Source organism: Oryctolagus cuniculus, chromosome 11, assembly GCF_964237555.1.
Source record: "Oryctolagus cuniculus chromosome 11, mOryCun1.1, whole genome shotgun sequence".
In the NCBI taxonomy this organism is placed as follows: domain Eukaryota; kingdom Metazoa; phylum Chordata; class Mammalia; order Lagomorpha; family Leporidae; genus Oryctolagus; species Oryctolagus cuniculus.
The window spans coordinates 27,938,359-27,958,903 of NC_091442.1; the positions used below are offsets into that span (position 1 = coordinate 27,938,359).

Consider the following 20,545-nt stretch of genomic DNA (forward strand, 5'->3'; position numbering starts at 1 on the left):
TTTAAAATGAATTTTTGAAGACTCCTTCTATAATGGGATATTACTTAGCCATACAAGAGAATGAACTGATATCTGCTATAATATGAGTGAACCTTGAAAATCTTGTGCTAAGTTGAAGAAGTCAGAGCCAAAGGCCACATGCTGTGAAGTGTCCAGAACTGGCAAATCCACAGAGCAGGGGTGGGGTTACCAGGGAACCAGAGTGACTGCAAATGGGTGGGGCATCAGAAGTGAAGACCAAGTTCTGGAATGGGCCAGGGTGGCAAAGGCACCTGATGCCACCGAACTGTACTGCAAAATGTGTACAAAGCTGATTTTTAGGTCATGTGCACTTTACCTCTATTTTTAAAAAAGGGGGGGGGGGAGATTCCCTGGAAGTTAATATATGGACTGTGTGCTTGCTAGTCATTGGCCAGGCCTTGCTCATGTGACCAGACAGCTCCACTCAAGAGCCTGTTCACACGGGGGATTTTATTACCAGGAAAGAGGGAGCAAAGGGATCTGGGGTAGTCACTTAGCCTCTGCCACATCAGGACTGCTGGTGGCACTGTTAGACTCAGGGAAGTTGCCCCAGGCCTGACCCTGGAGGTAAGCAGTTACACAGGTGGCCCAGAACTGCCAGGCGAGCACTGGAATGAGCCCAGAGATGTTCCTGTTACAGGCAAAGCACCTCTCCCCTCCGTGTCTGTGCCAAGAGTAAGGGTTGGGAGTGTGTGGCCCGTCTCCAGGTGTCTTTCCCCTCTGCTTTTGTTTCTGAAAGATTTATTTGAAAGTAGTCAGAGAGAGAGGGAGAGGGAGAGACAGGCAGACAGATCTTCCATCCATTGGTTCACTCTCCAAATGGCCACAACAGCTGGGGTAAGGCCAGAACAAAGCCAGGAGCTTCCTCCAGGTCTCCCACATGCGTGCAGGGGCCTAAGGACTTGGACCATCTTCCACTACTTTCCCAGGCCGTTAGCAGGGAGCCGGATCAGAAGTAGAGTAGCTGGGTCTCAAACCAGCGCCTATATGGGATGCCGGCACTGCAGGTAGTGGCCCAATCCGTTGCCCACCTCTGATTATTTTAAGTGTACAAGTTGATGAAGCAGTGCAGGATGATGTAGCTCTCCTTTCACCCTTCCCTCCACCAGGCTGGTGCAGGAAACAGCCCTGAGTCTCAGGAGCACGAAGCAGAACGTTGCAAGTTCGAGTACCTTCTCTCCCTATCCCTTGCCACACACACTGGCAGAGAGGGCAGCGTGCTTGGTCAAGGGCAGTAGGCTGGAGCAACAAGGGCCCTAGATAATCCATGTAGGTCACTGGCCTCTTGATTCAGAGACTGGCAGAGCCAATCATAGGGCTCAGAGTGGGACAGTGATGGAGGGATGCAGCCAGAGGGGAGAGAAAGGTTGCAGAAGCCAACCCAGAGCTTTATGAGTGCGCACTTGACCTGCATTCCCCATCTTTTACTCCCTTCCTGGGGTCAGCTCTTGGGACACGTTTTTCCCCTTCAGGCACTCCCTGCCTCCTGTCCAGTAGGGTACAAGTGGCAGGCAGGGGCAGTGCATCCTACAGACCTACACCACAGAGAGAACCTTCTGGACACAAGGTTCTGCATGAGACCCCTTTCCAGGAGGACTGGGGACCGTGGTGACAGGGCAGGGCTGGTAAGACCTGGTGAAAAGGAAACACCATTTTCCTTCTAGGCTGTTTTCAATGTGTGGGGCTTTTGTCCCTCTACACCAAGCAAGTCCTCAGTTGTCAGTGGCCACCATCCAGTGTCCTACAGCTGCACTCAGTTATGACAGCAGCTGTCTGGAGGTAGCACAGACTGGGCTCTGTCCCACAAGGCTGCCCCTACTTCACTTTTAAAGGTTTTGAACAAAGATTGATTTATCTATTTGAAAGGCAGAGAAGGAGAGAGAAAGGCCACAACAGTCAGGGTTGGGCCAAGCTGAATTCAGAAGCCTAGAACTCTATCCTGGTCTCCCATGTGGGTGGCAGGGGCCCCAGGTACTTGGGCCACCTTCCACTGCTTTCCCAGGTGCATTAGCGGAAGCTACATATGAAGTGGAGCAGCCAGGCCTCAAACTGGTGCTCTGAGAGGGAATGCTGGCAGTGTAAGCAGCAGCTTGACCTGCTGTACCACAATGTCGGCCCCAAGACCACCCCTACCTCAGACGCCAAGTGCAAGTTCTGATTCTCACCTAGGCTTCTGACCACTCCACATAAATAGGGGATTTCTACCACCCTCCACAGACTCAAACATATGCTAGAACAGCTCTCAGGACTCAGCACACCGTTTCACTTAATAGATGACCCGTTGATTGTAAAAGGCTACAACTCCAAACGAGCCAGACAGAGGAGACTCGTGGCAAGGTTAGGGCATGGAGTTTCCACTCCCTGTCCCATGCATGGTGCCTTTCCCAGCCCTGTTCTCTTGGGGTTTTATGGAGGCCTCATTATGCAGGATGATTGATTGAATCATTGGTCACTGGTGATTAGTTCTGTCCCTAAGGGGCTGCCAGTTCCAATCCTGGGATTGCTGGATCCTGACGCCCAGCCCCCAGCCACCAGGCGTCTCACTAGCATACAAGCAGAAACTCACCCTCTCTGAGATTCCAAGGGTTTTAGGAGCTGTGTGCTAGGAAAAGGCACAGAGCAAGCTTCCAGTTCTAATTAGGTTGCGCCTGCGCTCAGAAGCCTGGCTCTGCCAGTTGCTAGGTGTATGACCTCCCATAAGGTATGCATCTGTGTCTCTGAGCCTCACTTTCCAGTTGTAAGCTTTCGTTGGTGATCTTCACAAAGCGCTTGGTAAACCGGCAGTAGCAGTGGGCATGGCAAAGCTGAATCCCCTGCAGCTCACAGAAACCTTGCATAGCCTACAGCCACCTTTACGGGGAGCAAGGCTCCCTCATGCCTCTGTGGCTTGCGTGTCAGGAGAGGCAGAGATGTCTGTGGGCTCTGGAGCCCTGCCCGGGACTGCATCTCCCAGTTCTCCACTCAGGGGAGGGGGTGAGCTGGCTTCTGCATACCTCGGCTTGCTCATCTGTAAAAGAGGGCATTACAAACGCTCGACTCACAAGGTTAATGGGCTACTGTGTGGAAAGACTAAGAACGATGACTGGCACACGATGCCCCATAAACTCCAGCTGAAGCTCGGATTGTCAGCCCAACAGTCGCCCCAGGTCTGACCAGGAGGGGTGTGCACAGTGTCTCTCGTCCATCTCCTTTCTGCAGGCATCCCCGGCGGGTGGGACAGGGTCTCTGCAGCCTGGCCACCCTGGAGCTCAGTCTTGTCTTGGTGTGTGTCCCTGTGGAAAGCCACGAGCCTCTGGGGTGAACAGAAGACTGCAGTCTGGTCACAGCCACAGCCAAGTCATGCCTTTTGGTAGAGCAAAGATGCGACCCTGCTGGGTGGATGCAGAGTCCCTCCCACTCTCCTCCCTGTGCCCTGTGCTGGGCAGAGACCTCTCTGGGGACAGGCTTTCTGCTCTCAAAGAGCTGTTGATCGAGAAGAGTGGCTTTTCCCTGGAGAAGGGCCTGCGTCCTTCTTGGTTGGGGAGGGGCAAAGAACCTCCAGGAGGCTCATGCCATCTGAAAATTCCTGTCTCCTCGAGTCCTTTTCTTTTCTAAAACAAGACAGAAGAGCTTCCCAAGTTCAGCGGGCTGGGATGCCCAGCAGGTAGTGAGTGAGGTTGGTAGGAGGCAGCGGTTAGAGAAGTTGGGGGCCACTGCCCAAGAGAGACCTCACCCCCAGCAGCAGGCCATAGGCAAGCCGTAGAGAGCACAGTGCTTGCCAGAGCGTCTCAGGTCTGGGCTGTCTCCGTTACGTTGTTGTACAGGAAACTTCATCTTTTTTCCTCCCTCCTCCTCCTGCTCCTGCCTGCCCTACTCTCTTCCCGCCATTCAACAGATTCTTGTTGGTTGCATGAACATTTGCATTGCTTTGAATTTGCACAGAAATGTATAAATTTATTCTTTCAGGAAACATCTGTTGAGTGAGTGTATGTAGGAATGAATGACTCTGTAGTACCCTGAGTTGGTGACAAGATCACCTCCTGAGCCCCCCTCCAGGAGCAGTGTTTGGTTAGAGACCCCTCCCTTGGCTCATGCCCAGTGCTGCTGTGCTGGGAGCCTGCTCCCTGGGCCTGCCCCGGCCCCCACTGGCTCTGGGCTTGCCTTCCTCTCTTCTCAGTGCAGGGCGTCTGCTCTAACTAGACAGCACACCCAGCCGTCCTGCGTCTTGGGGCCTCTCTTCCGGTCTTCTAGTACACAGGCTACCTCACTGGCACAGACAGAGCCTCTCGCCTGTCAATGCACAGCGTTTTCAGTGATGCTTCCCCGATCCCTGCCTCTTCCTGCCTGCACCTCGCAGCCCCCTCTCCTTGCAGGACCCTGGGTTGACCCCGTTCCCTCCTCCGTTATCACCCAGGCCTGTCTTACTAGTTACTCAAGCTCCTGGTGAGTTGAAACCACACTGTTCACTTGTTTCTGCTCCCAGCACGGTGTCTCACACAGTGTCCCACAAAGCAGAGGTGCCCTGTGCACGCTTACGGAACGAATGCGCAATTCACCTGTCCTCATGCCCTGCATTTTGCCCTGAAGTCATGCCAGATGTCTTGTGTCATTAGTTTTGTCTTTGTTGGTTTGTTCATGTATTCCTCCCTTCATTTACAGATCCAGCTGTCCTCATACCAGCAAGCAGTGTGTTAGGCTTGAAAACATAAAGATTTTATTTATTTATTTATTTAAACAGAATTACAGACAGTGAGAGGGAGAGAGGGAGAGAGAGAGAGGTCTTCTGTCCACTGGTTCACTCCCCAAATGGCCACAATGGCAGGAGTTGGGCCGATCCAAAGCCAGGAGCCAAGAGCTTCTTTCAGGTTTCCCATGCAGGTGCAGGGGCCCAAGCACTTGGGCCATCTTGTACAGCTTTCCCAGGCCATAGCAGAGAGCTGGATTGGAAGAGGAGCAGCTGGGACTGGAACTGGCACCCATATTGGATGCTGGTGCTGCAGGCAGAGGATTAACCTGCTGTGCCACAGTGCTGACCCCAAAGAATGCGCATTCTGATGGAGAAAAACAGACACGTATAAGAAGGCTGGTGTCTGGTTCCACATGTGTCATCAGCTATCATATGGTTGGGCCTCCTTGTGATGACACAGTTCAGTTTGTGAAGGGAAGGGAGATGCAACAGTTCAGCAGTCTGGAAGGGCGTGTGAGTTGGGACGACCAAATGGGAATAGGTTGTGATGCTCCTGCAGGTGGCAGTCCCCACCCTGCCACCCTTTGCCTGCCGGGACTTCAGGTTCTCTTTTCTGTGTCACAGCTTTAGAACCCCAGAGTATCAACTGGCAGATGACCTCCAACCGGCGGGCGCATCACACAGACAAGTTCTCCGGCCAGAACCTCATCCTGCGGAGGGGCCAGCCCTTTGATATGTTGCTAGCCCTCAACCGTCCCCTTGGCTCTGGAGAGAGTCTGGAGTTCACAGTCTCCACAGGTACCAGCCCGCTCCCCCCACGACCCACTGTGTGTCCACGTGGGGATGGCAACCACACTGGGATCACCGGGCTCCACTCCCGCCCAGCGAGTGGCTGCCCATCTGAGCCTGAGTCACCGTCCTCAGATCAACAGGCATCTGACCCCCGTGGGCTCTCCAGCTCCAGCACTCTCACCTAGTGCTCCTCCACTGAGTGACACCCCTCAGAGGGCCCCTGTGGTTGTACTGGAACCTGATCTCCCCGTGGTCTGACCAGCATTCCTTGGTTTCCTTTGTCCTCTGTCTTCTTTGGCAGGGCCTTACCCGTCAGAGTCCACAGGAACCAAGGCTGTGTTTCCGCTCTCCAGTGGAACTGGCAGAGGTGGCTGGAGTGCGGTGCTCAAGGGCAGCAGTGACAATATTCTGACCATCACCTTGTCCAGCCCGGCCAGTGCGCCCATAGGGTGGTACACGCTGAACATGCAGATCTCCTCCCAGGGGACCGTCTCCTCCCTGAAACTCGGGACCTTCATACTGCTCTTTAACCCCTGGCTGCAAGGTAGGCCTCTAGTCACCCACTCTTCTGGCCAGAGAAAGGAGAAAAGGAGGTGGGGAGATGGTCTTCACAGCCTCAGCTGGATTAGGGCAAGTCTGTGGGCTGTGGGAACAGCACAGCAGGGAGAAGTCAGGTGCTCTGCCACTCAGTTTGGGCAGTTGCTCCATTTCTCTGAATCCCAGATTCCTTACAATCAAAACCATAACCTGCTGCCTCCTCTGGGGCTCACGTGGCAATCACGTGCACGCTCAGAAACTGCCCAGAGTGGTCAGCTCCAGGGACAATGACTACAGCATAATTCTGCAGCATGGAGCTAGCTTCCTGCCTGCAGGAGCAGGTGTCTGGCCCCTGGGGTCTCACTTTCAGACCCAGATCAGAGTTCCTGCAACAGGAACGGAAGCACTAGGTCCAAAATCTCACTCCTTGGTGGAGGTTGGGGGGCGGGATAAAGTAGGACTTAGCCCAGCCCAGCACCAGTCTCAGAAGGAGTGAGAAAGTGCTAATGGCTGTCATCCTCCGTAAGAGTCTTGTCGCTGGTATCTGCTTTCTGTGTCAAACAGCGGATGATGTCTTTCTGAGTAACCATGCTGAGAGACAAGAGTATGTTGAGGAAGATGCTGGCATCATCTATGTGGGAAGCACAAACCGAATTGGCATGGTTGGCTGGAACTTTGGACAGGTAAAAGGGTCATATGGACGCTCAGGGTAGTAGCTCTGTCGTGCAAGAAGCACTCAGCTGCTTGTCCCGCAGATTGGGGGACAACCCCGCATCTGTTCACTTGCCTTCCCTCTCCCATCCATTTGTTCAGAAGGCACTTACTGACCACCTACTGTGTGCCTGGTCCCAAGCTGCACACTGGGGATACAGGAGAGGAATAAGATCCCCTGACTTTGAGGGGCTCGCGGTGTAGCCAGTGAGACAGATGCACAGAACTCAGCGGAAGCAGTGAGGCAGTACTGGTGCCGGGTACACAAGTAAGCCCAAGGCCCAGTAGAGACACTTGGAGCAGTAACGTAGCTTCTCTGATTCATTCCGTGTGAAGATGTGGTAGAGCGGCCTCGCCGTGTGGCCTTTCAGAGCCATCGCCTCGTGGTCTGTACTGCCTTGACTGCCATCTGAGTACGCACACTTCCCAGGTTTGCTCAGCTTAGAAAGTGTTCAGAGCTGCCTCTGCACCTTTCCTTTTTCTCAGAAGATAACAAAACCATCAGAGTAAAGTACCTTGGCAGGGTGCCCGGGATACCCAGGGAGGGGTGAGCAGGTGCACGCCTTCCCCGTCTCCAGGCCCAACTCCGTGCTCAACCAGAGGAAGCTCCTACCTGTTTCCTAAGTCGTGTTTCTGGGGCAGATTTCGAGGGAAGCTCTCAGCGTGCACCTGGAGGTGGAAGGGAGGCTGATGCATGGCACGGGCTGAGAAGGCCACTCTTAGGAAGGAGAACCTGGAAGAGGCCAGGGAGCCGGGGGGATGTCTTGGGGAGGGGCATCCCGAGCAGAAGGAAAAGTGAGTGCAGAAACCCCAGGCAGCAGGAGCGTGGCCCCCTCCCTTTGAGAAGCGATGACCTGGACTAAGTCTTATTTTGTCAAAATGGCTTCAAATACTTTTCTTTTTATCTTTACAACTATTCCCCCAGGAATCTAAATAATATGCTCAAGATCATAGTCAGAGCTGGAAGGAAACTTTGAGATGACCTTGGCCTGGTCCCTCGTTATACAGATGGAGAAACTGAGGCCAGGCAGGCTAAGCAACTTGCTCCTGATCCCATGGCAGTGAGGGAGTCGGCCACCCCATGCCCTGCGCTGTTCACTGTTGGGGAGTGGGTACAAGGGCCTCAGGTACATCCAGAGCTCTGGGAGTCTGCAGGGTTAAAGGTTGAGTGGTGGCTGGTCCACAGCGGCTCTCAGTTCCTGCAGCCACATAAAGAAGTGACCCTGAGAATTTCTGTGGTCCCCACCACTGTGGCTCCTGAACCCCTGATCAGCAGACACCACTTGTCATTTCTCTCATCCTAACACATGGTCCCATTTTGAACAGTTTGAAGAAGACATTCTGAACATTTGCCTCTCCATCTTGGATAAGAGTCTGAATTTCCGCCGTGACCCTGCCACTGATGTGGCCCTCAGAAAGGACCCCAAGTATGTCGGCCGCGTATTGAGTGCCATGGTGAGTAACAGGCGACCAGCAATAACCAGTTGTCACCATGCGTTGAAGACCAACTCTGGCGAGGCCCCTGTGCTGGGACAGATATCATCATGCTGCGGCCTCACCAGGTGCAGCTAGGGACTGTGACAGTCCCCATCTTGCCAGCGTGGAGCACAGGGCGCCTCTGCCTTCAAGGGCCTGCCCGGGGCATACGGTGAGGCAGTGGCAGAGGCAGCGCTGGCCCCAGGTCGGGCTGGCTGCAACGCCACCGTTCCCACTGTCAGGAGGCCTGCCTCAGAGGAGAAGGGAACTCACCCTTTGCGGGAGCACCAGCAAGGGGCTGAAGCAAAGCCAGGCCTCTGCTCGGTGGTGGGGCCTCCTGGGGGAGAAATCTTGAACCCACCACCTCCACAGCACACAGGACCCCAAGGCAGGAGGTCGCCCCATCCGTGGCCTAGACCCAGAAACAGGTTTAAGTCGTTGAAGTCAGTGGCTCGCAGCACACATGCTCACGCGTGCAGACTGGCTCCCATGGCATTGTGGGCGTGACCTCTGCACAGAAGGCTACGGTCCTAAGATGCGCAGACAGGGTGACCCTGCCCAGAAGTTCCAAGGTAAGCAGCTCAAAATCAAAAAGGGTTCTTGCGTTGTAACCCTCGCAAACGAAATAGCTCCCCAGACGTGTCTTCAGGGATTTTGTTGTTGTTGTTCCTAGCTTAGGCGTTCCTTGGTCTCCTTACTTTTGAGTGGGAACTTCTCCAAGTTGGCAAATGAGTGAGCTACCTGATTCAAATTTTGAGCCGCCTCTCAGCGGCATGATACACATCTGAGGCTAATCAGGGAGGGCAGCATGTGGAGCCAAGCCTCGCGGAGCAGGCGTGGAGCAGGCCCAGAGCGCTCAGGGAGACTCAGGGAAAGTGGGCAGACCTCAAAATCCAAGGGGCCCAGCACGGGAGGGGGCGTTACAGCCGAGGCAGAGAGGTGAAGCGGGAGTGCGGGTGACTTAGGCACTGAGCCTCCCTGAGCCTCCTGGGCCCAGGAGGCCGTGGGTGAGGCTGGCTGGCTCCTCCACCTGCTGACTCACCCTCCCCCCGGCCAAACCACTTTATCTTGGAGCCAGTTTCCTCAGCTGTACCTCCCTGATGCTCTCTCCCGGCCTCCTGGTTGGGCAGGGCCATGAGCTAATTGTGGCCTGTGCAGGGCCTGGAGAGGCTCAGCTTTCAGCCAGAGATGACCCTGCTGATTGCCACGCTGGTGGCAGGAGCGTGGTGACTCAGGAGCGGGGAGAGGCTGCTGTCTTCCATCTTGGAGGAAGCCAAGTCTTGGCCACTCCTGTGATCACAGCCCAGGCCCTTGTGGGAGGGCTGCCACTCTCACTGCTGGGCTCAGGGACCAGGGAAGGGCCGGCCTGTTTCCAGCCTGCCTCTTCTCATGAGCCAAGCCACTTATGGATGCCTGAAAGAGAGGGGTAGGGGTGGGGGTGGGGGGTGGCTCACAGCCTTCAGGAGCCTCTGAGAGCCTGGTCCAGCCCCTCTGCACAGCTGGGATAAACGACATGGCTTCAGAGACCCTGGGAAGGTGCCTGCTGGAAACCACCTTGGAGCTCGCTTGGAGCTCACTTTCCCTGTGTTGGGAGGTGAAGAGCTAAGGCCCAGACAGGTGAACTGACTTGCCCATGACGACAAGTGATAGGGTGGAGCTTGTGGCCTGAGTTTCTCCTTTCTTCCAGTTCTGACTTTGTGTTATGGAAAAGCTTAGACATACACAAAGGTAGAGAGGAAAGCAAGATGAATTCTATGTAGCCATCATCAGCTTCAGCAATCACCGGCTCAAGGTCAAGCTCAGCTCAGCTCTGTCCCTGCCTCCACAGATCATTCGACAAGTCGCACACATTGCATTGTTTGACGGTTTCACTCATAAATATTTCAATATGTGTTTCCAGAAGACAATGGAAGTCGGGTCTCTCAAGTCCTTCTCTGGTACTCCTTTACTTTTCCCCTTTCTCCTCTCCCCTCTCCCTCTCCCGCACTGCTCCTTTAATACTGTATCATGGTTGTGTTGCTTATAAAGGAGCCATGTGTTAAGCTGAATTCATGAATGACGAATGAGTTAATAGGTTTAAGTCAACGTTCTATCTTTATTCTTTCCAAGATGTTACTTGTTAATGTTCTGAAGTGTTCTTTTCAAATCAGTGCCCCAAAGAGTTTCAAATCACGGACCCCTGCAAACAGACCTGGGTCAGTGACTGCGAGTTCTTTTTTTTTTTTTCCTTTAAGATTTATTTTGATTGTGAGTTCTTGCAAGAGGCCTCTGTAAGCCAGAGTTACTTTTTCAAAGCACATATATATATATATATATTTTTTTTTTTTTTTGACAGGCAGAGTTAGTGAGAAAGACAGAGAGAAAGGTCTTCCTTTTCCATTGGTTCACCCCACCAAATGGCTACCACGGCCGGTGCGCTGTGCCGATCCAAAGCCAGGAGCCAGGTGCTTCTCCTGGTCTCCCATGCAGGTGCAGGGCCCAAGCACTTGGGCCATCCTCCACTGCACTGCCGGGCCATAGCAGAGAGCTGGCCTGGAAGAGGGGCAACCGGGACAGAATCCAGTGCCCCAACTGGGACTAGAACCCGCGGTACCGGCGCCGCAGGTGGAGGATTAGCCAAGTGAGCCGCAGCGCAGGCCCAAAGCACATGTATTTATTTGAGAGGCAGAGTTGCAGACAGAGAGAGAGCGAGAGGTCTTCCATCCACTGGTTCACTCCCCAGATGGCCTCAATGGCCAGAGCTGGGCTGATCTGAAGCCAGGATCCAGGAGCTTCTTCCTGGTCTCCCACTCAGGTGCAGAGGCCCAAGCACTTGGGCCATCTTCTACTGCTTTCTCAGGCCGTAGCAGAGAGCTGGATCAAAAGTAGAGCAGCCAGGACTCAAACCAGTGCCCATAAGGGATGTTGACACTGCAGGTGGAGGTTTAACCTGCTACACCACAGTCCTGGCCCAAGCCAGAGTTTTGGCCCTGCGTTTCCACTGACAAGCAGTGGAGTCTGTTTTCCACGTCAGCCTGCAGCACAGAGGGTCCAGGGTAGTCAAGCACAGCGCATTAGGAAAGGCACCTCTAAATTGTTAAGCCACTGGATACCTTGGAGGGCTTGTTGTTAACCATTAGCATTCCCAAGTCACCTACCAAGAAGCAGAGAAGTCCATGCAGCTGTATCTGGCTTTCTTCCTCCCCACGTTGCTCTGAATTCTGCAAGCCATTCTTCGTGGGAAAGGCGTGGTGCTGATTCACTTTGGGGTGGGGATTTCTGTGCAGATCAATAGCAACGATGACAACGGCGTGATTGCTGGGAATTGGAGTGGCAATTACGCAGGTGGCCGGGACCCAAGGAACTGGAATGGCAGCGTGGAGATCCTCAAGGAGTGGAAAAAGTCTGGCTACAAGCCAGTCCGATTTGGCCAGTGCTGGGTCTTTGCTGGGGCCCTCAACACAGGTACCTCGGGTGCAGCATGCCTTTGCCGGGTCAGTGGGCAGCAAGGGGGCGCACCAGCGTCCTGTCTGCATCACAGCCCAAGTCCTCACGCTGACCTTGACTTGCAGTGCTGCGGTGTTTGGGGATTCCCTCCCGGGTGATCACCAACTTCAACTCAGCCCACGACACAAACAGAAACCTCAGCGTGGATGTATACTATGACCCCATGGGAAACCCCCTGGACAGAGGCAGTGACAGCGTGTGGTAAGTTTCAGATCCTTGCCCCGAACCTGGAGCAGCCCTCTTGCTGTTGCCATTTGCCTGGGATGCACACAGAGTTGGAAGCCGAGTAACCTGCCAGTGTGTGGCTTAGAATAGAAATGCTGACTGGGCTGGTACACCTCGCAGGAGCCCAAACGGCTCTGCTCGGTGCTGGGCAGAGTCGGGGTGTGTGGTAGCTCACTGCTTTCAGGTGAAGGACGTGGCTCATGAGCCCCCTGAAACCACTCTAGATTCACAAGGTCTATTGCACCTTATACTGCTTTGGAAGATGAAAGACTTGAGACTATTGATTTTCTAGTAAGGAATATAAATTTATCTCATTTCAGGTAATCCATTTGACTTAAGGGCTTTGTTAAAGACAGTAAGAAAAGCAACACGCTTTCTCATAATGTATTGATGCTTGTTTATACCTAGGTTGACATAATGAAGAGCTGTGGGTGGTTTATTCTGGATTTTAGAAGAAAATAAGATGTTGTACATGTGTGTGGGCATAGCTGAGGCCACTTCAAAGAGTTTACAAAAGAATTAAAAAATAAGGATTTTTTTTTTGGTGCAGAACAATTTTGGAATCTATACCTAGTTTTTTGATAATACACATTTTCCATTAACTTTTTGAAGACCCCTTGTATATTTCTAACCGTTAATATGCCTTCTGCGCATGTGTTATATACACAAACATACACAACTTATATATGCCAACAAAATGTAGGTTTTATAAAACATACATATACCGATAACCACATACAGAAGTGTATATATTTAAAGGAAGATATTGTTACAACTATTTAAGATTATATCATATGCCAGGTCATTACCAGATGGTCACTGAAATGAGGTCTGTATATCTGGATACGTAGATATCTGTGAGCCTGTATATGTGAAATACCACAGACATGTGTCAATCATGTATTTTAATTCATTGCATAGGATACACACACACAATAATTGCTCACATGTGTGCAGGTGGCTCGACAGTCTTTTAGCAGGTACCATCTTATTTCCAGGTGTTCTGCTTTGAGATGGTATCTATAAAATATTCTTCATTAGGCCGGCGCCGTGGCTCAATAGGCTAATCCTCTACCTAGCAGCGCCGGCACACGGGGTTCTAGTCCCGGTCAGGGCGCTGGATTCTGTCCCGGTTGCCCCTCTTCCAGGCCAGCTCTCTGCTGTGGCCAGGAAGTGCAGTGGAGGATGGCCCAAGTGCTTGGGCCCTGCACCCTATGGGAGACCAGGAGAAGCACCTGGCTCCTGCCTTCGGATCAGTGCGGTGCGCTGGCCGCAGCGTGCCGGCCGTGGCAGCCATTGGAGGGTGAACCAATGGCAAAAGGAAGACCTTTCTCTCTGTCTCTCTCTCTCACTATCCACTCTGCCTGTCAAAAAAAAAATATTCTTCATTACTTATTACTGCCAGAATAAGAGGGTCCCACTCCTCTGAAATATGCTTAGTATAGCTCATGGAATAAAGGGAAAGGAGAAATGGAAATTAATAGAAAAGCTGTCTAAAAAATAACTCCATGCCAACAACTAAACTCGAGTGTGGGTTCTGTAACTTACCCGGGGCCATGTGAATTCCAGGGTTTCCTGGAGGAAAGAGGCTTATTTTAAGATTTTCTTTAAAAAATTTATTTCTTTATTTTCATTTTATTTGGAAGAAAGAGAGTGAGGTCTTCCATCCACTGGTGCACTCCCCGACTGGCCACAACTGGCCCAGGACTGGGCCAGGAGGTAACCAAGAGCCTAGAACTCAATCCTAATCTCCCCTGTGGGTGACAGGGACCAAGTGCTTACAAGCACCGCTCACTCACTGTGCTACCAGGTCCACCACCACCCCCTCCTAGAGTACACATCAGCAAGAAGCTGAACTGGAAGTGGAGGAGCCGGGATTTGAACCAGGCATTCCAGTATGGGACGTGGGTGTCCCAAATGGTGACTCGACCATTGAGCCAAATGGTCACCCCAGGATGTTCTTTCTTGATCTGCGCGCACACAGCTTTCTCTAGTGACACTGCTACACATGGCCTGCCATAAGGGGGCGTCTCTTCTCATCCCTGGCCTTTTTTGTTGTGCTGTCTGAAATCCTGTGCAGCCAGTTCTGACTACGGAGGCAATGCCCTCCTTAGCCTTAGTGTGCTCCGCTGAGGGAGATGATTGGTCAGACAAGACATCTGACCTTCCTATACTTCTGTGATTATCCGTGCACACTAGGGAGCCATGCACATGCAGGGAGCCCAGAGAGCTCCAGACTCAGTTCCTCTACTGAATGCAATAAGACGCTCTTAGGGGGCCAGGAAGCCATTAGTGGACTTGGTAGCAGCACAGCATGGTGTATGGTGTGCAGGCTGGTGACTAAGTCAGTTGGCGTGGGGGGAACTCAGCTAGGGAACTCCCAAGGAAGTCTTCCATGAAGCAAGAAGGTGGGACTGCTGCTTTTGTGTGTTTGTTTGTTTACTTATTGATTCTTATTTATTCGAAAGGCAGAGAGAGAGACAGAGAAGGAGATCTGTCTGCTTATTCATTTCCCAAATGCCCAAAACAACTAGGCTGAGCCAAGGCCAAACTAGGAGCCCAGAACACCACCAGGGTCTCCCACGTGGGTGACAGGGACCCAAGCCCTTGAGCCATCGCCCACTGCCTTCCCGGGTGCACATTGGCAGGAAGCTGAATCGGAAGCAGAGGTGGGACTTGACCCCAGGCACTCTGATAGGGGATGCAGGCATCTGAAGTGGTGGCTCAATCCACTGCACCGTAATGCCCACTGCAGGGACTTCAAAGCTGAATTTGGAGTCAGAGCCCAGGTGTCCTGGTTACTGCTTCATGCTGCCAGCCCACATCAGCTCAATTACTCATGCTGAAGATGAGCACCTAGGGGGCAAGTATGCGTTGATGGAGACACTCCTGGGTGTCAGCCTCACGGGAGGGTGCCAGGCTGGAAACTCTGTTCCTGAGGGTCCTGTCACCCCCCAACCCCAACTTCCCTTTCTGATGCCTTCTCAGGAAGCAGTGGAATCTGAGAGTCACTCCCTCCCCATTGTCTCCCTGCTGTGGGCAGTGTGAGGGCAGGGAGCCCTGAGCCCTTGCTCGAGCCCAGCAGCCACGCCCCTTTCTGGGCCCAGGTTCTCACGGGGAAGTGCAGGGCTTGGCCCAGGACTCGGTGACCCCTTCAGCCTCCCAGCAGCTCGGGTGTTTCTGTCCTGTGCAGTTTCAGTCCGCGCCACTTAGTGTGTGAGAGCGCCCTCCCTCTCCCACGGGAGCCAGAGTGCCCCTCAGACATTAAATCCACCTGGAGTGACATCACTAACCTGTTGTTTTAAAGACAGAAAAATGGTCTTTTGACATTGGCAACGTTAGAAGCTCCACAGCCTTGTTCAGATTCGCCTGAAGTAACAGAGCGCGAGAACTAAGCAAGGCGAGGCGTCACAAATGCTCAGTAGTAGTGACAGCAGCTACTGACTTGCTGAGCGGTCATCGGGCGCCGGCTGCTGCTCTCAGTGCTCGTATTTATTCTTCACAGATGATGAGGGAGGCGCTCTTATACAATCCCCACTTTCCAGCTGAGGAAACTGAGGCACGGAAGGACTGAGCAATTTGCCCAGGGGCCACATAACTGGAAGGTGGTGGAGATGAGATCTGAACTCAGGCAGCTCTGTACACTAGAGCGTGGGAGGGATGCCAGCAGATGGTGGCGTGATTCCTGGCGGAAGTGAGAGATCTGGCAGCTCCTGCCTTGGAGTTTTCCAACAGAGGTGGCTGGGCGCCAGTGGGGGCTCTGGGCGGGGCGGGGGCTTGGTTCTTTGGTGTATACCTTGGCAGCAGTAGAAGATGGCTGAGGAGCTCTGTGACAGGAAACGGCTTTTCCAAAGTCACACTGAGAATTCACAGCCAAGCACAGGTGTCCCGGAACAAGACTCTCCCAGGCCTCAGAACACTGGGGCTGAAAGGGGCCTCCCTGGGTGGATAAACAAACAGGGGCCCTAAGAGAGGCACAGCTGGCCCTCTGTGTCTGCAGGTCCCTCACCCACAGACTCAGCCAATTGCAGAGAGGTGTATGATGGCTGCCTTGGTGCTGAACCTGTGCAAAATTTTTTCTTGTCATCATTCCTTAAGCAATAGAGTACAACAACAACTTGCATAATATTAGGTATTATAAGTACTCTAGAGATGATGTGAAGTACACAGGAGGATGTGCACAGATTCTACGCAAATGCCATGGCATTTTACGTGGGGCTGGAACATTTGCAGATCTTGTTATCGTCAAGCCTTCCTGGAACCAAGCCCCAGCAGCTAGAGACGCTCGGGCACTCCAGCTAAGTGGGTGACATTACTTAAGTCCCTTTTGTGCCCCTCAGCTTCCCACCCATAAAAGAAAGGCTTAGACCAGGGAGCCTGGTGGAATCTTCCAGATCTTTCTTTTCATGACAGTCACAGCATCCAGGGCATAGGTTTTCTTCTAAGCCATTTTGTTCATGCCATAGTCTGTCTCCAGGGTATTCTCTTTCTTCAGAGGCAGGGCACTGGGGGCCCTGGTTAGGGCATTCCCTTATAACATTTCCCCCAGGCCATCAGGCAGGGGCGTTTCAGGGCTTGCTCCATCATGGAGCAGCAGCCATATGATTTGGAATGTTTAGGCCAAGGGCATCTTGACATTTCTGGCTTGGCTTGTTCTCTTTCTTTTTTCTTTGAGAGGCAGAGAGACAGAAAGAGGTCTTCTATCCACTGGTTCCCTTCCCAAATGCCCACAACAGCCAGAACTGGTCAGGCCAAAGCCAGGAGCCAGGAACTCAATTCACGTCGCACGAGGGTGACCATAACCCAGGTACTTAAGCCAGCACCTCTTGCCTGCAAGGTGTGCATTAGCGGGAAGTTGGAATCAGGAGCAGGGCCAAGACTCAAACCCAGACACTCGGATACAGGATGTGGGGTCTGAAGCTGTGTCTTAACCACTTCACCACACTCTCAGCCCTGGCTTGTTTTTCTTAATCCATTTGATTTGATCCTCCAGTTTCTGGACTCACAAACCTGACTCTACTAATAGACTTTATGGAGCATGAGAGGGTTGCCCAGCTCTGCCAGAGATGGGGGAGGAGGGAGTTGTGCCTCCAGAAAAAAGCGATCAGCTGTGGGCACCTACTCCTTGGCTGAGCCCTGAGCCCTGGCCCACGATGTAGTCCCCACACATGGCCCCCACCTCTGAATACCTGTCCCCACTAACTCTTAGCCAGCTCCCAGGATCAGACCCTCAGGGTGGAGACCGAAGCTCCAAGAGTGGCCTCAGCCCCAGACTGTTGAGTTGAGCAAACCTGACTCAGTGCATCCTTGCACGGGATGCTGGGCCCCAAGAGGTGTAGACTGCAGGAGCTTTGAGCTGCTTTGAGAGCTGGTGGTTGGGGAGTAGAGGGAGTGGAATCGTTGACTCAAGTGCCATACTCAGAGACAGCACAGCGGAAGGGTCAGCACTCAGCGTGTGTGAGGTTTGGTGGAGGTAGCATCCCATTCACACTGGGAAGGACATAGCGTTGACCCATAGAAGGTGTAGGCAGAGTCTTCTGACCTTGTGAATTCACGGGTAAGCACAGCTCAGTTGCTGTCTCCAGAGCAGTGGTTCATGAACTTCAAAGATCACATTAGGATTAATTTGGTGGGGGGATGGGGAGGGGAGATGAGGCCCTCGAATCTGCCTCTTTTAGCAAATGCCGCAGGTGGTCCTGAAGCCAGTAGCTGTTCTTTCCTGGAGCTCCTGCTCCTGAGACCTCAAGAGGGGGCGCAGATCCCAAGGTTGGGGAGTGAGGGGCCGAGAGGAGTGTGGCCACAACTGGAAGCTCAGCCCAGAATTTCCGTGATGGCTCCCCTGGGGATTGAGGCTCTCACCCCAGCATGCGTGACTCCAGCGGCAGGCTGCTGCACGAGGGAGGAACCAGGATGCACTTGTCCTCTGCTGCTCTCAAGTCCTGCCTTCCAGTCAGTGTGAAAACACAGCTGATTATTTTTTTAACCAACCCGCCCTTCCCCTAGGGTTCTCTGTGAGAAACAGGATGAATGTGAACTTGGTGTTCTCACCAGATTCTCGTCCCTCCCTTGTCCCTTCCACCCAGCTAGGACTGTCTTCCCACCCTCGCCCTGCCTTCTGCTGGGTGAATTGTATAGAGTTTCTTTAATTTTTATTTTTAAACAATGCGTAGAAATTGCACAGACTTACAGGATACCGTGTACTGTCTCCATACATGCAATGTTGTGCCATGTTCAGTATAGGGTAAACATAATGCTCTCCTCTTTTTTGATAAAACATTCAAAATCTTCTCTTCCAACTTTTTATATATATATGTATATATATGTACATATTTATTAGAGTACATTATTGTCCTGTAACAGATGGTGAATTTCTTTTTCCCGATCCTAAGTGAGTGCTAATGGATTTTTTTTAAGAAATATTTATTTATTTGAAAGAGTTACACAGAGAGAGAAGAGGCAGAGAGAGACAGAGAGAGAAGTCTTCCATCGATGGTTCACTCCCCAATTGGCCACAATGGCTAGAGCTGGCGCCAATCCGAAGCCAGGAGCCAGGAACTTCTTCCAGGTCTCCCACATGGGTGCAGGGGTCCAAGGACTTGGGCCATCTTCTACTGCTTTCCCAGGCCATAGCAGAGAGCTGGATTGGAAGTGGAGCAGCCAGGTCTCAAACCGGTGCCCATATGAGATGCCAGTGCTTCAGGCCAAGGCGTTAACCCGCAGCGCCACGGCGCCGGCCACCTCCGCTAAGGGATCTTAAAGACTCGTTGAAAAAAGATGCTTTGGGGTTCGGCATTTGGTGCAGCAGTGAAGCTGCCTCTTGGTGTGCTTGCATGCCACATCCCAATGCCTGGGTTCCAGTTCTGGCTCCACCCTCCGTTCCAGCTTCCTGCTAATGTGCACCTTGGGAGGCAGAAGGTGATGGCTCAAGTAATTGGACCTCTGCTGCACACCTGGGAGATCCAGATTGAATTCCTGGCTCCTGGCTTCAGGCTGGCCCAGCCAAACTATTCCAGACATTTGGGAAAGGAAACAGATTGAGATCTCTCTCGCTCTCTCTCGCTCTCTCTCGCTCTCCTTCTGCCTTCCAAATACATTCTTAAAAAATTTTAAGAGGACATTATGTCAGTCCTGGAAAAAATTTTGATCACAATTAGATTCCAGAATGTTAAAAAGAGTAGAAATCATCTATGTTCCTATTCACTTATTTTCAACATTTGATGTCCTCTAATCTTTTCTCTGTTAGTTGTTTAGAATTAGAATTGCACATTTTATACAAAGAGTGCGTACAAGCCAGCATGTAACAGACACATCCTACCGTTTTCCACCCTTGGGATTCAGCTCCTTCAGTCAGTGCTCTTGACTAACCGTTAGGTCTGAGCGTTTGCCCCATGTTAGGAAATAGTCTTCAAAGTGAGACTGCTCTGCGTGGATCCTGTTCTATTGGGCGGCTGAAACATTCTTCCTCTGCTGTTACTTCAGGTATCTTTTTTCCTTTCTCCCCCTTCTGCCTGAATTCAGATCTCATCCTGCCTACTCACTCCCTGTGAGACCTGGGACATGTCATGTAATGCTTGTGCCTCAGTTTCCAGAGCTGCAAAATGTGGATAATAAGCATTTCTCTCATACAGACTGTTGTAGAAATAAAATGACAGCACATGCAAAGCAGTTAGAACACTTGACATTCTAGGTTAACACTGTGTTGGCTGTTAGCATTTATAGAATACATATTTTTAAAATACATATTTCCCTTCTGATAGGAGTGAAGATAGAAAATGCAAACATTGCAGAAATAGTGTAAAACTTAGTTCTTATGCGCCATATACATATTATGTACACATATACATATATATATCAAACTGTTAATAGTGGCTGAGACAATGATTAATGAATACTTTTTCCAATTGTTCATGTATAATTTAAAAATTAAAATGAACTAATCATGTATATTCAATATATATGTGTGTGTGTGTGTGTGTGTATACTATCCTATAACTTGATTTTCTTCATGACATTTGGGGGAAAAAAGATTTATTTATTTATTTGAAAGAGTGAGAGAAACAGAGGGCAAGACAGAGAGCCTGAAACTCCATCTTCGTTTCCCACATGGGTGGCAGGGACCCAGGTACTCCGGCCATCTTCCACTGCCTTCCCAGGAGCATTAGCAGGGAGCTGGATCAGAAGAGGAGCAGTATGGGATATCACTGTCCCAGCATGGGCCCCTGCTCGCTGTTTCTCACAGCTGTGTGATATTCCAATACGTGGCTTTGGGCCAACCATTCCCTTACTGATGAACTTGTCCTCCAAATGTTTATTATCACAAATGCTGCTACAGGGTCCAGCATTGTGGTGTAGTGGGTTAAGCCATTGTCTGCAACACTGGCATCCCATATGGATGCTGGTTAAAGTGTCAGCTGATCCTTTTCCGATCCAGTTCCCTGTAAATGCTCATGGGAAAGCAGTGGGAGATGGCCCAAGGGGTTGGGCCCCCGCACCCGTGTAGGAGACCCGGATGTAGTTCCTGGCTGCTGGCTTTAGCTTGGCCCAGCCCTAGCCATTACAGCCATTTTGGGAGTGAACCAGTGGATGGAAGATCTCTCTCTGTATCTCTCCCTCTCTCCTGGTCACTCTGCC

General features: G+C 51.8%; 1 protein-coding gene across 12 annotated transcripts in view; it reads left to right on the forward strand.

The window, feature by feature from the left end:
• TGM3 (transglutaminase 3) overlaps window positions 1–20,545 on the forward strand; it is a 101,533-nt gene that overhangs the window by 67,860 nt on the left and 13,128 nt on the right. For all 12 annotated transcript variants that reach the window (XM_051845187.2, XM_070051428.1, XM_051845188.2 and 9 more), the window contains 6 exons: window positions 5,312–5,485; window positions 5,781–6,023; window positions 6,581–6,699; window positions 8,054–8,182; window positions 11,470–11,647; window positions 11,755–11,890. In XM_051845187.2, coding sequence (XP_051701147.1) covers window positions 5,312–5,485; window positions 5,781–6,023; window positions 6,581–6,699; window positions 8,054–8,182; window positions 11,470–11,647; window positions 11,755–11,890 — 979 coding nt within the window. The remainder of the gene's footprint in view (window positions 1–5,311; window positions 5,486–5,780; window positions 6,024–6,580; window positions 6,700–8,053; window positions 8,183–11,469; window positions 11,648–11,754; window positions 11,891–20,545) is intronic.